This window comes from Oreochromis niloticus, linkage group LG15, assembly GCF_001858045.2.
Source record: "Oreochromis niloticus isolate F11D_XX linkage group LG15, O_niloticus_UMD_NMBU, whole genome shotgun sequence".
Classification (NCBI taxonomy): domain Eukaryota; kingdom Metazoa; phylum Chordata; class Actinopteri; order Cichliformes; family Cichlidae; genus Oreochromis; species Oreochromis niloticus.
The window spans coordinates 26,088,073-26,107,590 of NC_031980.2; the positions used below are offsets into that span (position 1 = coordinate 26,088,073).

At 43.9% G+C, this 19,518-nt stretch overlaps 1 protein-coding gene across 2 annotated transcripts in view; it reads left to right on the forward strand.

Annotated features, from left to right (window-relative positions):
* The window catches only part of tnfaip2a (tumor necrosis factor, alpha-induced protein 2a), a 40,904-nt gene that overhangs the window by 5,137 nt on the left and 16,249 nt on the right, over window positions 1-19,518 (forward strand). For both annotated transcript variants that reach the window (XM_025899091.1, XM_025899092.1), the window contains 7 exons: window positions 4,662-4,769; window positions 5,504-5,943; window positions 7,367-7,578; window positions 15,008-15,122; window positions 15,342-15,464; window positions 15,547-15,641; window positions 16,081-16,173. In XM_025899091.1, coding sequence (XP_025754876.1) covers window positions 4,662-4,769; window positions 5,504-5,943; window positions 7,367-7,578; window positions 15,008-15,122; window positions 15,342-15,464; window positions 15,547-15,641; window positions 16,081-16,173 — 1,186 coding nt within the window. The remainder of the gene's footprint in view (window positions 1-4,661; window positions 4,770-5,503; window positions 5,944-7,366; window positions 7,579-15,007; window positions 15,123-15,341; window positions 15,465-15,546; window positions 15,642-16,080; window positions 16,174-19,518) is intronic.

Consider the following 19,518-nt stretch of genomic DNA (forward strand, 5'->3'; position numbering starts at 1 on the left):
GGGCTGTGTGGATCTGCAGTCATCAATGTAGAGGATGAAGAGCAGGGGGGAGACCACACAGCCCTGGGGGAGCCCGTGGAGGTGGAACGGAGACCCAAAAGAGTTGTTGACCCAAACTTTCTGAGTCCTGTTGGTCAAAAAGTCCAATATCCACAGGATTAGCTGATCATCCAGGTAAAATCAGGTGGAAAGTTTAGTGGCCAGGATATGAGGCTGCAGAATGTTGAACGCTGATGAGAAATTAGCAAACAGAAGTCTGGGAGAGGAGTCAGGGAGTTCTAGATGACTTTTTGTCAGCCTGGCTACAGTGCTGAAGAGAAACCTAGGGTTGTTCTTATTTTCTTCAATCAGTGATGAATAGTAAGATATTCTGGCTTTGCGGAGGGCTTTCTTATAAAGCAGCAAAGTGTTTCTCCAGGCTAAATGATGATCTTCTAAATTTGTGACATGCCATTTCCACCTTATGAGTTATCTGCTTTAGGCTACGTGTTTGAGAATTATACCACGGGGTCAAGTACTTCTGATTTGAGGCCTTATTTTTCACAGGAGCTACAGTATCCAGTGTCATATGTGGTGAAGAGGCAAAATCAATTCACCTATATATTGTGTATTGTGCCTTAATTAAGTTTTCCCTGGTGTTTCCCAGTTGCAGTGTGTGTTACTACCAGTAAGTTTGGTAGTTCATGAAATAGAAGAGCTTCTGTTCCTGTAATATTGAATGTTGTTTTAAAAGGTGTCCAAAAACAGAAAATAAAGTATTTCAAAAGACAAGGAGTATATCACAATGAATATATAATTTGAATTTATACAATTTAATTAATTTCGGTGTTAGCAGTTAAAGGTTATGTATTTAGCGCCAAATCACAACAGCAGTCGCCTAAAGACACTTTATGTTGCTGGGTGAAAACACAACAATAATACAAATAAAAACCCAACAATTTAAGTACCCCATATGAGCTGACATTTAGTGAGAGTGGGAAGGAAAAACTCCATTTGAAGAGGTAGAAACATCTGGCAGAAACAGGCTTAAGGAGAGACAGCCATCTACTGTGACTGGCTGAGGTTGATGAAAAGGAGACAGGGCAACATATACACTGTGCAAGAGAGCAAGAGATACATACTAACTAATGATTAAATGCAGAGAGGTGTATAAACACAGAACGAGCAAAGAAGGAAAAAATTCATACATCATGGGAAGCCCGCAAGAGCCTAGGCTTATTGCAGCACAAATAAGGGAAGATTCAGGGTCACCTGATCCACTATAGCTGTATTATTTGTCAAAACTGAGGGTTTTAAGGCTAATCTCAAAAGCTGAGATGGGTGTTTGTCTTCTGAATTAATATTGTGAGCTGCATCCACAGAAGAGAGGCCTGAGAGATGAAGACTCTGATTCCCGTTCAACCTTAAAATTCTATAGGAACCACAAGTACACCTAATATTCCAAAATTTAAATCTGGATTTCAAAGCGAGTCAGTGAAGACAAGCAAATATGGCTGAAATATGCTGTCTCTTTATAGTCCCTGTCATGACTCTCTCAGCAGCACTTTTGATCCATTAATATTAAACAATTATTGATGCAGCGGATTGAGATGAAACTTGGCGCAGAGGTACAGTAGGTGTCCCAGAGGAGGAATGTGTTGAAAGTTGGACCTCAACTATTCAGGATGATTTTTAATGAATTTTTGAAATTGACATAATTAAAGTGTATTGACTGTATTGCATTGAATACAAGTTTCCTGTAATTTCTGGGGAATATTACAGTGAATCTGGATGAAACTTGGCCCACAGGTACAGTAGGTGTCCCAGAGGGGGAATGTGTTGAAAGTTGGACCTCAACTATTCAGGATGATTTTTAATGAAATTTTGAAATTGACATAATTAAAGTGTATTGACTGTATTGCATTGAATACAAGTTTACTGCAATTTCTGGGGAATATTACAGTAAATCTGGATGAAACTTGGCACAGAGGTACAGTAGGTGTCCCAGAGGAGGAATGTGTTGAAAGTTGTACCTCAACTATTCAGGATGATTTTTAATGAATTTTTGAATATGCAACTAGACTTTGGGCTGTCCCAAAGCAATGTATGCGCGCGTGCATGTCCGAGTCCGCGCGTGTGCATGTGTGAGTGCGTGCGCGCGTGTACTTGTGCGCGGGTCTATGCTTTCGATCGGGAAATAAGGAGAAAAGGCGCTGCTGTAAATGCCGGTGTAGAAGTGCAAGAAAATTAATGCGACTGAAAAGAGGCGGCTGGCTTGACTGCGGCTCACTTGACCGCGGTTTTCGTCCTGAGGTCAGACTCAGCAGTAACACCTCCTACTCCTGCTGCTCACGCGCCCCGCCCTCTCCCGCTGCTCTTTCTAGTGATGGTAAATTTGATTCTTTTTACTGAATCGAGTTTTAATGAGTCACTCACCAAAGTGAATCGGGTTTTTTGAGTCATTTGATTCACTGAGTCAGTTGACCAGAGAGTGCAAAAAATGTACATTTTCACTCAAACTTAATTTCTTTTCTCTTTTCATGTATATCCTACTGCCTACTGCTAAGATGAGTGATTCTAAAAGAAAACAACTATTTTATAGAGCAAAAAAATTTCTAAAGGGAACATTTATTTTGTTTATTTTTATTTTATTAGTATTTTCCTTAAATGTGTCAAATATATATTTTCTCATCTAAATGTCCACTGAGCTGTGAGCCAGGGGGCGGTAATGCGCCTTAACATTGGTTGCCAACCAAGAAGAAGAAGAAGAAGCTGTGAGCCAGGAGGGAGGGGGTGAGTGAGTGAGTGAGTGATTCGTTCGCTCTATGATTCAGCACAGGAGGGAGGGGGTTAGCGAGTCCTGAGTGATTCGCTGGCTCTATGATTCAGCACAGGAGGGAGGGGGTTAGTGAGTCCTGAGTGATTCCCTTACGCTTACGATTCAGCACAGGAGGGAGGGGGTGAGTGAGTCAGTGAGTGATTCGTTCACTCTACGATTCAGCACAGGAGGGAGGGGGTTAGTGAGTCCTGAGTGATTCGCTGGCTCTATGATTCAGCACAGGAGGGAGGGGGTGAGCGAGTCCTGAGTGATTTGCTTACCCTACGATTCAGCACAGGAAAGGAGGGGGTGAGTAGCTCAAATGTGCTGTTAGCATGTTAGCAGAGCGATGCTACTGTGAACCGAGGAGCTATTGTCTTGATGTGAGCTTCTACTCAGGGCTTTTTCTTCCAGTTCAGAGCAGAAATGTTTTTGTTAAGATACTGGATGTTGTGTTTTTCTCCACAATTTTAATTATAAGCTAGATATGTTGCTGCTAACAGCAACAGGGATAAGTCAGTGAGTCAGTTGGGCTTGTGAATCATGATTCACGAATCAGTAAAGTGATTCTCGAGTATTGAACGATTCGTTCATGATTCACGCATCACTAGCTCTTTCAGACACGAAGCGGCAGCTGAGGAGATGAGGTAAGGAGCAGCGGAGTCCGTGTCGTCGGTTTGACGTTTGTGTGTGCTGGTGATCGATACGCGGACTCATTGATCAGATTGATCGGGCTGTTTGAAGTGTTTCCATCAGAGCAACAGCGGGTGTACTGCCGCCTTGAGACTGCAGGCGGCGCTCTGCTGGGGAAGTGCAGAGTCCGCACCAAACTCCGCTCAAAAAACCTCAAATTTACGGCGCAGCAGCGAGTTTTACTCTGGTGTTCATATCAGTGTTTCATGGTGCCGCTCAGGTTTAGCTGGAAAATCTGTGAGCCCTCTGCAGTGACTCAGAGCCTGTCAGCTTACACCGTATTCAGTGTCTGCAGCAGGGCTGGGTGTTTGTGATCATTTCATCATCTTTATCCATTACAGTGCTTATATCTATATATAAAAACAAAGCTGACACCGGGAGACTTCATCAGAGGTGTGAGCATCACAGCAGATGCCTTTGTGCCAAAGTAACTGGGGATAAAAACATGAAGGAGATTTTCCTGGCCTGGCTTTTTATAGCAGATAACCGCCTTAAAAATATTCTGCAGTAGATCAAAAACAGAAGAAAACCATGAAAACATATGAACATTACCTGATGCTGCTGAAGTGAAGCAGAGCAAAGTTACAGAGGTTTGATTAGAGAGACAGCTAAGCAATCATTTGTAAAAGTTTAAATTTCCTCAGTACTGAACAGCAGAAATGAGGCTTTCATGTTGGAGGCCGACAGCACTGAACACAACGGTAGACTGGTGCATGATAAGCAGCAAATAATGCAGAAAACAGAGATTTTTGATGGTAAACTGGTCTCTGAGTACACTGAGAGAGAGAGAGAGAGAGAGCTGTGCAGGAAATAACAGCCAAAGTAAGAGGGAATTGATGACAATTTTTATCAAATGTGAAGTCCAGTTTTGATCTTCTTTTGCTGCTCGTTAAGTGAATTTTAGTCTGAAAGCGTTGAAACCTGCAGCTTCAGAATCTGTGAGATTTTGGCTTTCAGCACCAACGGCGTGTCTGTGTATGTGTTTACATCTTTTTCCATTTTCCTGCTCTTTAATCGTTGCTGTTTTAGCTGTTTGGCAGTTGTTGAAATAGTTTTGTGAGCTCTAAGCCAAGATTCTGGCAAAATACATTTATATTTAAAATTCGATTCAGGATTTAATGAATCAATATCAGCTGCACAAATTCATTCATCCTCTTACTGACTGCACCAGGAGGTGCAGAGGAGAGCGGAGAAGGAGGAGGAGCCCGGAGCAAACTGCCAAGACTGAAGATCCCCTCAAAGATCTGGAAGAACCGCAAACTGCACAACAACAATGAAGGTGAGACCTCCACAAGACCTGCTAGAACCAGGTAACTCTCTAGGACCACAGACTGTAGACGAAAGATGGACATAGCAACAGTCACGTCACCCACTGGTAGCTTTCATGAAGCCTCGGTTTGAGGATTTTCTCTATGTTAGTTTTTGTTTCAAAAAATGGCAACATGTGGACACTAATGGTAGCTAGGTTAGCATAGACTGAATGGGAGCATCTTACTGACAACGGTGCCTGCTAATTAGTGCTCAGTGACATCCAATCACAATACTTTCACCAGAGCTCCGCCTTCTTGGACAGTCTATTAGTACAGTAACCTCACAGCAACTATACGATTGGTCACATGATCTCATTAAAAATGGTTGAAAAGGGTCCAACAGGACAAACACAGTCCAGAAGTCCAGTTCAGGTGAAGCTAGCTAGCTAACAGCTATAGCCTCCTGTGTCAGTGAAAATAGGCCAAGCCCCTAATAAACAGGTGATGTATAAAGACCCCACCACCCCATTCATGTGCAATGAAGGAGAAGACCAAACTATTTGTTTATCAGGCTGTAAACATGTTTATTTGTGCTGTGAAGTTTTAACATGAGAGTCTATGGGGCTGACTCACTGCTGTTTCTTCTGGACGTCAGAGGAACTGCAGGTGTTTGGTTCACATGAAGAATGAGAGCCAGGACCTGATCTGCTGATGGATTTAGCTCCTGTGGTTTTTTGCTTCTGATACTTTCTGTTCTCTTCAGGGGATGAGGTCGAGCAGGTGCAAGTGGAGCAGGAGGAGCAGCTGGAGGAGTCAAGCAGGAGGCTGATAGAGAGGGAGGAGGACCTGTTCAGACATGACTCGGTCAATGAGGAAGAGGAGGACGAGCTGCACAAAGACTTCAAGGCTCTGCAACTGAAGCTGTGGAAGGCCATCAATGACACCTTCACCCCCTCCTCCACCTCCTCCTCTGCAGGGGAGCTGGGGGTCCTGAGGAGTGCCATGGCGTCCATCCAGCAGCAGGAGGCGCAGGACCAGCGCTGGAGAGACTGTCAGGAGGAGCAAGTCCCAAGATGGCGTCCTCAGAAATGTCTCAGCATCCACAACATACTGCTCCAGAACATGGTGGAGGGCCGAATAAAGGAGGCTGCCGAAGACACCTCGGGAGGAACCGACCGGCTCTCCTCACCTGTGAAGAGACAGGTCAGTCACCTGAGAGGAGGTGTGGGAGGAGCTCTGCTGGTGTTCAGTTTGAGCTGGATGAGAGTTTTTTTTTTTTTTTGCATTTTATAACAACAAATACAAAAATACAACAACCAAAAACAAGAAGCAAAAAAACCCCCCCCAAAAGCGAACAAGAAAAAAGCAAACAAAAAACAAACAAACAAAAAGTCAGGTAGACATGTACTGTAGGTGCAGAAATTGTCCCATTGTTCTACCGAAGCTTCCGTCACATGATGTTACCTTCTCAACATCTTTTCACAAGTAAAGTTCCCAATCATTCTTTCTTTCCACATTTTAAGCATTTGAGTATGGGTGTCCTTCCAGTATTCCAAAATGACATGGGCACATGGTACCAATGCAGTGCTTAACACTCTAAACTGGTGTTTATTTAATTATGGCACCTTTCTTTTGTCTCCTAGTAGACACAATTTAGGTGATTTGGGCAAGTTACAAAGTGTCCATCCCTGCATATAATTCAATACAGTGTTCCAAACTGGAAAAACCAGCGGGCATTCCCAGGGGGCATGTATCAAAGTACCTTTGGCTTGTTGGCATTTCCAACACAAGTCCTCTCTACCAACACCCATTCTATACAGCCTTGAAGGAGTATAATACTATCTATTAAGAATTTTGTACTGAATAAATTAACCCCTGGCTTCCCTAATGTATAATCCATTGTTTGACAATATAGAATCCCATGTACCTTCATCCATTGTACACCCTAGATCCCTTTGGCATATTTTTTCAGGCTCTTATTTATATTATTTTTAATCCATGGGCAAATATTATACCATTTCGCAGCTTTGCACAGTGATGGGTGTAACAGCTTGAAATTCTCTATCGGCTACTTTCCTGTCTTATTGTAACTCCTCCTTTTAAACAGTTTCTTATTTGCAAATACTTCCAAAAATGGTCATAACCCTCCAAACGAAACTTATTTTTAATATCCTCATATGACATGAAAACACCCCCCTCAAATAGGTCACTGATACCTCTTCTTAGCCATTGTGTCCAGTAAACAGTCTGCTTACCAAATTTAATTTTAGGATTATACCACTTTTGTACATATGGCACAAGTTTATATTTCTTATGCATCTCCAACCATACCATTTTCGAAAATTTCAAAATAGGATTTTGCGTCTTACCCTCTTTATTTACTTTTTTTGATAAAATATCAATTGGTGTGAATGGAGATGCAAGCTCTTGTTCTATGAAAATCCAATCTATATTGTTTTTCTCTGCCCAATGTTTGCCTAATCTAGCCATTTCAAAAGGATGCTATAATACTCTATATTGGGCAGGACTAGTTCCCCTTCTTGTTTTGGTTGGGACAGTCGATTAATGTTAATAGGGGGTTTGATGAGAGTTTTTACCCTACTTCCTGTTTGATGAACCTGCCCAGGTGTGTCGAGTGGGAAGATGTGTGAAGGAAGACCTGCTGATGGTGGTGAGGAGGGTGAAGAACTGCTACCCTCCCCACATAGACATCATGAACCTCTACGCCGGCCTGTACCATCAGGAGTTCTCGGTCCGCCTCACTCAGCTTACCACTGCAGGGCTGGACGACGATGACTGCAGCTACCTGTTGTCCTGGGTCAACCAGTACTACCCACAGTGAGTCTTGCGGCACCGGGTGTGACAGCTCCACCCACAGGCCAAAGAGCAGAGTGCTGATCACCATAGCAACAACCATAACAACAACCATGAAACAAATCAATGCAAACCTAAACACTTCTACTGAGCTGAACCATGACAGCAGAACCATTACTGCAAAGCCGTTATTGCATAACTGTCACAGCAGAGCCGCTACAGCAGAACCGTCGCAGCAGAACTGTCGCAGCAGAACCGTTACTGCAGAACCGTTACAGCAGAACCATCACAGCAAAACCGTCACAGCAGAAGCATTACAGCAGAGCTGTTACAGCAGAGCCATTATTCCAGAACTGTTTCAGTAGAACCATCACAGCAGAACTGTTACTACAGAGCAGTTACTGCAGAACCGTCATAGCCGAGCCATTACAGCAGAACCATCACTGCAGAACCATCACAGCAGAGCTGTTATTCCAGAATTGTTGCAGTAGAAGCATCACAGCAGAGCTGTTACAGTAGAACTATTACAGCAGAACCATTACTACAGAACGGTTACTGCAAAACGGTTACAGCAGAACCGTCAGACCAGAGCCGTTATTGCAGAGCCGTTACAGCAGAACTGTAACAGCAGAACCATCACTGCAGAATCGTTAATGCAGAGCCATTACACAGGTCCATCATTGCAGAACCGTCATAGCAGAGCTGTTATTGCAGAACTGTAACAATAGAAGCATCACAGCAGGTCCTGTCTGAGCGTCAGTCCTCTGCCTTACCTGAACACAGCCCTGATTCCTGCTGCACTGTGAAACATCCACAGTTATTTATTTAAACCATCAGCGGGCCAGACTGGACCCTGTAGGTCCCAGTTCTGGTCCACAGGCCTTATCTTTATCCTCTTTGTAGTAACCACAGACTAGTTTCTTTTGCATAATCGTATTCTGTCAGGCTCATGCTTATTAATTTGCAGGAGAGAAGTTAGTGTGTGCGAATTATGATCTTTGCTCAGTGTGGTGGTATCCCCGACAATAAGACTTCAGAAAGTATTCTCTCCATGAAGTATAACTTTGGTGTACTTGTAATCAGAATGATCCCAGCAATACGTCACACAGTAAGAACCTGGTCCGCGTTCTGAGGCACTTTGGAACCCACACAGGTGCTGAACTTTGTGAGGTCATCACAACACACAGCAAGAGACAGTCATGCCTTTAAACAAGGTGCACAGGTTTTGGTCCCGTTCAATAGAGGAGTCAGAGTATCCGAACCTGAGGTCAGATTTGTGTTTTAGTACTTTTTATGGTCTTTTTTTCCTCCTCCGTGGAGCACAAACTGCTTTACACAGAAAGGATCAGCTAATTTTACAGGCTGAAGAAACAATAAGAGAATTTAGCAGTTAGGTTAATTTTACTTCAGCAAAAAAAGCCAGAAGCTCTTAACTGCTTACAGTAATTAGCAGGCTGTTATCATGCATTTATGAAGACCAAACACTCAGTTTTATCTCACATCTATAAAGAATCCTTCCAGAAATTCCTGAATCCAGAACAACTTTTGGGTAATCCATCTCCTGTAGAGTGATCATGCTAACAGAACCAGATACATTGTTTCATTTAATTCAGTTCAATTTTATATTTATATCACCAAATCACAACAGTTTCCTCAAGTTAAAAACTCTACAATAATAGAAAGAAAACAGAAAAAAACAACAATTATATGACTCCGCTTGAGCAAGCGCTTTTTGACAGTGGGAAGGAAAAACTCCCATTTTAACAGGAAGAAACCTCCAGCAGAACCAGGCTCAGGTACACAGCCATCTGCTGTGACCGGTGGGAGGTTATGGGAGGAAGATAGGACAAAAGACACCCTGTGGGAGAGAGCCAGAGATTAATAACACATAATGATTAACTGCAGAGGTCAATTTTCACATAGAGAGTGGAGACGAAACACTCAGTCCATCACGTCCTGATATATGCTCAATCATCCAAGTAAGGAAATCCTAAAAGGTTGATTCTGTTGATCTGGATGTTTTCAGTGGCAGAAACGACCTTGTAAACAGTGCATTTGTATAATGACTGAAACTAGCACCATTAACTGTTAAGTCAATTTCTTGATCATTAATATGCAAATTGTCATAACCCTTGATCAACAACCACTGATAAATGGCCATTAGTACTATTCACAGAGAGCTGGGGAATGACTGAACTCACAGCATTGTAAGATGGTGAAAAATGTACCCTTAGGCCGCCTCCTTGATTCAGAGATGGTCTTTCCCGTTTCACATAAATGGCCTCCTTGACTCGCCGCTCCCTCCCTGTCCAGGATGTGTACATCCTCATTATTAAAAGATTGTCCACTGGCCTGTAGGTGTGAATAGACTGCTGAGTCCTGGCCTGTTGTGCCATCCGCTTTACCTCTTTAGGTTGTTTGGTTTCCCCGATGTATAAATCATGGCAATCCTGGTACTTGGTGGCCCAACACATTCACATTCACCAGGGAGATGCAAAGTGGCAGGTTAGCCTTCTTAAACTGTGAGATTTTCATCAGTAATGAGGGACATTTAAAAGTTGATGTAAACTGTAAACCTACACACACTTTTCAGAATTTAAGGTCTGACTCTCATCATTCACTGGAGCACAAACTGGGTGTCATCAGGACGTTACAACACAGAGTGAACACCATCCCCATAGGCAGAGAGGCCAGGAGTTTGTGTCAGGAGTATCGGAACAGTTGAGACTCTCAGCACCACGTCTCTTTGGCTTTTAAACCGCAAACACGCTGCTCCAAAAATTGGTCAAAAGAGAAACAAAGCTATATATTGTATGCTGTTAAGTGCCAGGAGGATTGCCATGATTTATACATTGGGGAAACCAAGCAACCTCTGACTGTCAAAAGGGCCTGGAAGCCTGTATGTAACTGCAGACTCAAGTGCAGAACCAAACGCAGAGACAACAGAGTAAATGTCGCACAAACTTTATTGTTTAACAACACCCATGGAGTTTAAAAAATCCTTAACATCAACTCCATTAGCAATAACCCAATCATCCTTAATGGACGTCCTCTGGAGGAAGTACATTCTTTCAACTAGCTTGGCAGCATCATCGACCAGCAAGGTGGAACCAATGCAGATGTCAAGGCAAGGATCAGCAGCGCAAGAGTCGCCTTCATCCAGCTCAAGAACATCTGGCCTTCCAGGGAGCTGACCGAGACTACCAAGATCCGACTGTTCAACTCCAACGTGAAGTCAGTCCTGCTGTACGGGGCTGAAACTTGTAAGACAAACAAACCTCAAACAGAGAAATCCAGACATTCCACAACAGCTGTCTCAGAAGGATTCTCCACATTCGCTAGCCAGACACCATCAGTAACATTAAACTATGGGAAAGAACCTGTCAACTCCCAGTAGAGGAAACATCAGGAAGAAAAGATGGTTGCTGGGTAGGGCACACTCTACTTGAACCACCAACCAGTATCACTAGGCAGGCTTTCAGGTGGAACCCTCAAGGCAAGCGAAAGAGAGGCCACCAAAGAAACACCTTCCGACGAGACCTTGAGGCAGGAGTAAAAAAGATGGGCTACACCTGGAGCCAACTAGAAAGAATGGCTCAGGAAAGAAATCTCTGGAGCTCTACCTTTCCCTGGGAGGGGTGACGAGCGGTAGTAGTAGTTTATTCTTTGAACATAAACAAAGGGTTAAATTCAACAAGGGACTCATGGCTTGGGGATCTAAGTGGTAGGCATAGGACTTGAGTCGTGGTGTGACAATCTAGCGTGGCAAACTGTGAACAGAGGAGACAGTTAGTTAGTGAGGGTACAAAAGTTATCCAGGAGAGAATGAAGGTTAAGAGAGGACTACTAATGGGCAGGTGGAGTCTGTGATACTTAGAAGGGGAGGTGAAGATCCAGGTGGTGAGCTGAGTATAGTGATGATGGGTTGACCTGAGTTCCAAGGTCCTGTGAAAACCAATGACAGGAGGGTAGGCAGGTGTGGCAGGGAGATCCTTCCAGGGGGACAGAGTGTGAAGCAGCGGCAAGAATCCAGTGAATATAGACCAGCGTCCGGATGGTGAGCACAGCTGAGGCGTGGAGCATGACAAGAGAACTGTATCACAAAGAGAATGAGGTAAGTACACAAATTTCATCATAGAACATGGAAAGAGTGACTCTATTACCAGCGTGGGTAAGTTGATGAACTGGAGATGAAGAGACAGTGACGGTGGCCATAAATACCTAATCCTGGTCATAGATTGCCTGGGATTAGCTCCAGGTGAGTTGGGCAAATGAGGAAATGACAGCTCTGCCCAGGGGTGGACACAGAAGAACATGAATCTCAGCGAAAAATTATCAGCAGGTCACCCGGACCATGACACTAGCTAAGCAGATGGCATAACACAGAAGAGCTAACTCTTAAAGCCAGGTCAGGCCAGTCTATTCACACCTACAGGCCACTGACCAGTCTTTCAATAATGAGGATGTACACATCCTGGACAGGGAGGAACGCTGGTTTGAGCAGGGAGTCAAGGACACCATTTATTTTAAAAGGGAAAGACCATCTCTGAATCGAGGAGGGGGGCCTAAGGGTACATCTGTCACCATCTTACAATGCTATGAGTGCAACCATTACCCAACTCTCTGTGAATGGTACTCATGGCCATTTATCACTGGTTGTTGATCAAGGGTCATGACAATTTGCATATTGATCAAGAAACTGACCTCAAAGCCCATTGTTAGACGGTGGTTCCAATTTAAGTCATTATGCAAATGTACTGTTTATAAGGTTGGAAACCTGCAGTCAGCTGAGACTGAAGTCACTCGAATGAGTGACGAAATGTTTCTCACACTGATATGGTGGGTTACCTGATCCAGCCGTAGCTATATGCTTTATCAAAAAGGAAAGTTTGAAAACTAGTCTTAAAAGTAGAGATAGTTTCTGTCTCCTAAATCCAAACTGGAAGCTGGTTCCACAGAAGAGGGGCCTGAAAACTGAAGGCTCTGCCTCCTATTCTACTTTTAAATACTATAGTAACAACAAGTAAGCCCATAGTTTGAAGTACAGCAGGGGGTTCCACAACAGATAATTTGCCTCCTATCCTAGAATCCTCCTCTGTCACACCATTCCTCTGCATGTCCTCCTTCACTACATCCTCCTCTGAAGTATTGCTCTTCTCCTTCTGCCAGGTAACTGTATCTTCATCCTCCACGCTCCCTCCTCTCCACATGCTCAATCCAGCTCATGTCTGATCCTGTCTATACTGCTCTCTGAAAATCTTCACCTCTGTCTCCTGTCTTTTTGTCAGTACCACTGTCTCCAAACCATAGGTAGCCAAGTACAGGATAGGGTAGGGGATGTTAAAGTAAAATGGAGAGAATGGACCAATAGCCAGATTCGTAGGAGGGCTAAGTTGAGTTGCGCGGAAAAGAATGACTAGAGTTACAGGTAAAGTTGCTTTGAATTGTATTGAACTATGTAACAACAATTAAACAGCACTTCATAAACAGAAACAAAAACATAAAATAAAATACAATAACAGCAATAATAATGATAACTAGAATCCTATCTGAGCTCAGATATGTCAGTCTTGCCAGCTTAATAGTCAGTGTTCAGTCAACTCAAATCCAAAAGGTCAAAAGTCTGTGATTAGTGCGATTTCGTTCTACTGCACTGTTGCAATTGTTCGTGAGAGAAGAGCAACCTGCCCTTCTGGGCCAACTCGGAATGGCTATGGTTCGGTTCAAAGGGAACAGTTTGCCATCTTCCTCGTCAGGAAGAAATCCAGGTCTCACGATCCCACAAAAAAACCTAGCCCTTAAACAACAGGGCCATTACTAGTTCACATTCTAGTGATATATATGGCCATATGTAAATAATGTAAGTGCTATAACAAAACAAGCACAAAACATTGTTTCATTTCTAATCATAGTCTTTACAGTGCATCTTAATCATGAATGCAATCTTTAAATCACAATCAGCTTATTTTATCATCAAGGTGCATATTTCGATCAGAAATCATAAATAAACCATGAACTATGGTAGATTATTTTTCCCAGTACTGCCCCTTTAACTGAATTACAGGAACATTGCTTTGCACTGCATAGCAATGAAGCAATATGTTAATTACACTCAATGTACAAAATCAAATTACCAAAAAATATACAAAAGCCCACAGGCTGTAATTTTACAGTGTGTGGTAAGGCATTGGCAAAATAAGAATATGCAGAGACATCAATACAGTGCTGCTCAAGCATCAAATGTAACAGGGAAATAAAATAGATTTATAACCTTTAACTCCCAGTAGAGGAAGAATCAGGAAGAAAAGAAGGTGCTGGGTAGGGCACGCTCTACATCAGGGGTGGGCAATCTCATTCCACAAGGGCCGGTGTCCCTGCAGGTTTTAGATGTGTCCTCGAACCAACACAGCTGATTTAAATGGCTAAATTAGCTCCTCAACATGTCCTGAAGTTCTCCAGAGGCCTGGTAACGAACTAATCATGTGATTCAGGTGTGTTGACCCAAGGTGAGATCTAAAACCTGCAGGGACACCGGCCCTCGAGGACTGAGATTGCCCACCCCTGCTCTACATGAACCACCAACCAACATCACTAGGCAGGCTCTCAGGTGGAACCCTCAAGGCAAGCGAAAGAGAGGCCACCAAAGAAAGACCTTCCGACTTTTTAGCTTCAAGGTTAGCTTAACAGCTTCTGACTTACCGCGATGTTTCCAAAGTCCAACATGTTCACAACAAATCAGGTCCGTTTCTCCAAGGTCCTTGCAGATCTCCAGTATGGATATTTGCTCAATTTATCAAGTTTATTGTTCTTTTCCAGCAATTAGCTCGGCGGAAAATAATCAGCAGTGGTCTCTTTCTCTCTCTGTGTCTGAGCACACGTGATGGTACAGAGCAGGGGAAGGCGGGGCTTGTTCCTTCTTAACCAGCAGGGGTGTCAAATATACTCTTTGGGGTTTTATTCTTATATTTATATTATTTATCTTTTATTATTGATTTATATTAGCTCAACTCAGTGATTAACAGAGTAATGATGAGTCACAATTAACAATAACAATGTTGTAGTGCATTACTGAGTCTTGTAAAACTCACTGGGTTACACATACATCATATAAACACTCAGATATGCTCAATATGTTTGTAGCCCCTCCCACAGTCGCCTCTGTTAGGCGGCTGGTTTCTGGAACCTGTCTAAGGACTGGGACAGGGCTTTCCTTTAGTGCAGAGTTAGTGTGGAGCCAACTGGTCAATTTGGTTGGTGTGTGTACACTCGTTATTCATAGACACCAGGTCTTTGAATAACGAGTGTAGAGGAACTTTGTAGACTGTCCATAGGCTCCTGCTGTTAGTCTTTTCCTTTTGTTCATTCTTCTGTTATTCACATTAGTATTTGTGTACTTTTGCAATGCCAGAGTTGACGAGTGGTGTAATATCGAATGTCTGTTGTTTCATTGCAGTGAAATCCTGGAACATACAGAGCTGGATGGACAGATAAAGGTGCCCTGTCTGGGTTCTCTGCTGCCGCAAGATGAGCTGAAGCGGCTGGAGGAGCAGTACCTGACCCACAAAGAGGTAAAGAGCAGCAGGTACTGATGCTGCTGTCGGGTCAACTCAGCTCTTTGTCACCATGTTAAAACTGTTGAGGGTGGCCATCACTCTTTAGCTTCTCGCTTCAGCCTGATGGTCGTCTTTCTGCTGGGGTGGTTACATAGATAACCCCGTTTCTATGATAACTCGACAGCGTCTGATTATAATTCGTAGAACAAATGTGAAGTGAAACGTTTTCTTCAGGAAAAGGTGAAGCTGTGGCTGAACACTGCCCTGAAGAAGGAACAGGAGAACTGGCTGAGTGGAAGGACACCCGAGATCATCGATGGTTATTACTTCAGTCCTCTGGCTGTAGACGTCATACAGGTGAGGCTCAGGTGAGACCCGTTGTGCAGGTGAGGCTCGGTCTGTGTTAAGTTGATTAGTGTTGTGATGTTTGTGTTTTCAGGTGATGACCGGTTCCCTGTCTGAGTTCAGCTGTGCCATCAAAGACCAGAGAAAAGTTCAGAGGCTCACAGTTCAGCTGGAGAACTTCCTGTACAGGTACAGTCATACTATCTGGTTTGCTAATCTTGAACTAACTTTTTATGTTATGGCGTCATTCCCCCCATGCTCACTGAATATTTACTGCAAATATATAAATTAGTGCTGTCAGCGCTAATCTCGTTAAAATGACGTTAACGCCATAACCGCATTAACACAGGCAAATCTCCATTAGCGAGTTAACGCGGATCGCCCCGTGCAAGGGCTGTACTTTCCACTTTTAATAAAAATGGTACAGCTCAGCAATAAATTGTTCCACAACCTTATTTAAATAAAATTTTTCATAAAGCCTTCACTGCTTGTTCACATTTTCCATATTAAAATTAATCTTCAGTCAATATTTGAAGTCTGGTTTTCACCTGAAAAAATGCAGACATGTAAATGACGTCTGACTGACACCCAGATGTGTAACAGATGTGTGTGTGTGTGTGTGTTTCAGCTATGTGAAGTGTGTGGAGGAGTTTGTGAAGGGAAACCATGGTAATGTCCGCTCGGTGGTCAAAGCTCAGCTGGTCTGCGAGCAGCAGCTCAGGTGAGGTCACCTGTTCAGTTCTCAGACATCTGAGTCTTTGAAAGTCTTCCAAACATAGTGGACTAGATCACATGACCTGTCTAAGGACCAAGGATAGAGGAGGATTAGATCTACCTAACTTTCAACATTACTTCTTAGCCAACAGGCTTCAATTTATCTCAGGATGGCTAAAACATCATCATCATCATCATAGTTTATTTAGGTAAAACATACCTATGAAGGTATGTTTTACCTTCTAACATACCTTCTTAGGTATGGAGATTTCAGACCATTTATCAGCTCAAAAATCAAACGACATGAATGCTTTAAAAGCGTCAACATCAACTCTTCTCTGACAGCATGGTGGGAGTTTCTAAAATTGATGGAGTCTTCATTAATCCCATGCAAACGTACACCTATCTGGAACAACACTGACATATTGCAAAACAATAATATGATTAACTTTCCAGATTGAAGTTGTAAAGGAATCACATACTTAGAACATATATTAGAAGGAATAGAATTTATTCCGTTTGACAGACTAGTTACACAATATGGGATCAATAAGAAAGATTTTTAGAATATCAACAAATTAAATCCATAGTAAAAAAGAAATTTAAACCCAGTCAAGTCGAATTACAAATACCACCACATGTGGTACAGTTTCTTACTCTTAAAACCCCCCAAATTACTGTTCAAAATATACAGAATGCTTTCTAAAACAGATGAATCAATATTACTTCCTATTGCAAAATGGGAAGCGGATTTATCAGTCAACTTAGACTAAAACTTCTGGTCTCAGGTATGCATAAAAACCTTTCATTTAATTAGAAATCCCAGTCTGCAATTAATTCAATACAAAATATTACATAGAGTAATAGCCCACAAGGTTTTCACTGCCCTATGCATTCCCAAAAATCAGTCCTCATGAACTCGAAAAATAAAAATAATCTTAATTCTAACCAATAGAATAGAATAGAGAAGAGAATAAACCAGCTTTTCTCCACAGAACCAGCCAAGGTGTACTCTCAGTGGCAGGGGAACAATATGAGAACAGGACCACCAAGGCTGGAGACGGAACAATACTGGAAGAGCATATGGGAGAAGAAGGACGCAGCCCATAACGGCAATGCTCAGTGGCTAGTGGCTCTGAGGGCAGACCACAGCAACCTCCCTAAACAGGGTCCAGTAACCATCACAGTGGTAGACATCCAAGAAAGGGTCTCCAATATGAAGAGTTGGACAGCACCAGGCCCCGAAGTGGATCACGCCTACTGGCTAAAGAAGCTGACTGCACTCCATGAGCGTCTGGCAGCACAAATGAACCAGCTGCTAGTTGTCCGGCCTTCGGTTACCCAGAATGGCTAACTGAAGGCCGGACAGTACTGATCCTGAAGGACCCCCAGAACGGACCGGTCCCCTCCAACTACCAACCAATAACCTGCCTCAGCACCACGTGGAAGCTTCTGTCAGGCATCATAGCAGCTAAGATGAACAGGCACATACATACTCAATACATGAGTGGGGCACAGAAAGGGATGGGCAAGAATACCAGAGGCGCAAAACACCAGCTACTGGTAGACCGAACAATCAGCCGAGACTGCAAGACCAGACTGACCAACCTGTTCACTGCCTGGATTGATTACAAGAAGGCCTATGACTCAATGCCCCACACCTGGATCTAGAACTGTACAAGATCAACAGGACCCTAAAAACCTTCATCAGGAACTCAATAGGGATGTGGCGTACAACACTAGAGGCCAACTTCAAGCCCATAACACAAGTCACCATCAAGGGCGGGATCTACCAAGGAGATGCTCTGTCCCCACTGCTGTTCTGCATAGGCCTGAATCCCCTCAGTGAGATCATTGACAAGACTGGCTACGGATACCGACTACGGAATGGAACAGTTGTCAGCCACCTCCTGTACATGGATGACATCAAGCTGTATGCCAAGAGTGAACAAGACACCAACTCACTGATCCACACCACCAGGATATACAGCAATGATATGGGAATGTCATTTGGACTGGAGAAGTGTAGTCGGATGGTAACAAAGAGAGGGAAGGTAGTCAGAACTGAGGGGATCGAACTACCAGGAGGCAACATTGCAGACATAGAGCACAGTTACAAGTACCTGGGGATCCCACAGGCAAATGGGAACCATGAAGAGGTCGCTAGAAAAGCTGCAACCACCAAGTACCTGCAGAGGGTCAGGCAAGTCCTGAGGAGTCAGCTGAACGGTAAGAACAAGATCTGGGCTATCAACACCTAGGCCCTGCCCATGATCAGGTACCCGGCTGGGATTATAAACTGGCCAAAGGAGGAGATAGAAGCCACTGACATCAAGACAAGAAAGCTCCTGACCATGCATGGAGGGTTTCACCCCAAGTCCAGCACCCTGAGGCTCTACACTAAGCGGAAGGAAGGAGGCCGGGGACTGGTGAGTGTCAGCACCACGGTCCAGGATGAGACAACCAACATCCACGAATACATCACGAAGATGGCCCCAACTGACAGCATGCTCAGTGAATACCTCAGGCAGCAGAAACCCAAGAAAGAGGAGGAAGGCGAGGAACCATCATGGAAGGACAGGCCCCTGCACGGTATGTACCACCGGCAGATAGCGGAGGTGGCTGATATCCAGAAATCCTACCAGTGGTTGGACAAAGCTGGACTGAAAGACAGCACAGAGGCACTAATCATGGCAGCACAGGAACAAGCTCTGAGCACAAGATCTATAGAGGCTGGGGTCGATCACACCAGGCAAGACCCCAGATGCAGGCTGTGTAAAGATGCCCCTGAGACAATCCAGCACATAACAGCAGGGTGCAAGATGCTAGCAGGCAAGGCATACATGGAACGCCATAACCAAGTGGCCGGCATAGTATACAGGAATGTCTGTGTCGAGGTTAACCTGGAAGTCCCGAGGTCAAAATGGGAGACGCCCCCAAGGGTGGTGGAGAATGACCGAGCTAAGATCCTGTGGGACTTCCAGATACAGAAGGACAAAAAGGTGGTGGCTAACCAACCGGACATAGTGGTGGTAGACAAACAGAAGAAGACGGCCGTAGTGATAGATAGCGGTTCCCAATGACAGCAACATCACAAAGAAGGAACACGATAAGCTTGAGAAATACCAAGGACTCAGAGAAGAGCTTGAGAAAATGTGGAGGGTGAAGGTAACTGTGGTCCCCGTGGTAATCGGAGCACTAGGTGCAGTGACTCCCAAGCTAGGCGAGTGGCTCCAGCAGATCCCGGGAACAACATCGGAGATCTCTGTCCAGAAGAGCGCAGTCCTAGGAACAGCTAAGATACTGCGCAGGACCCTCAAGCTCCCATGCCTGTGGTAGAGGACCCGAGCTT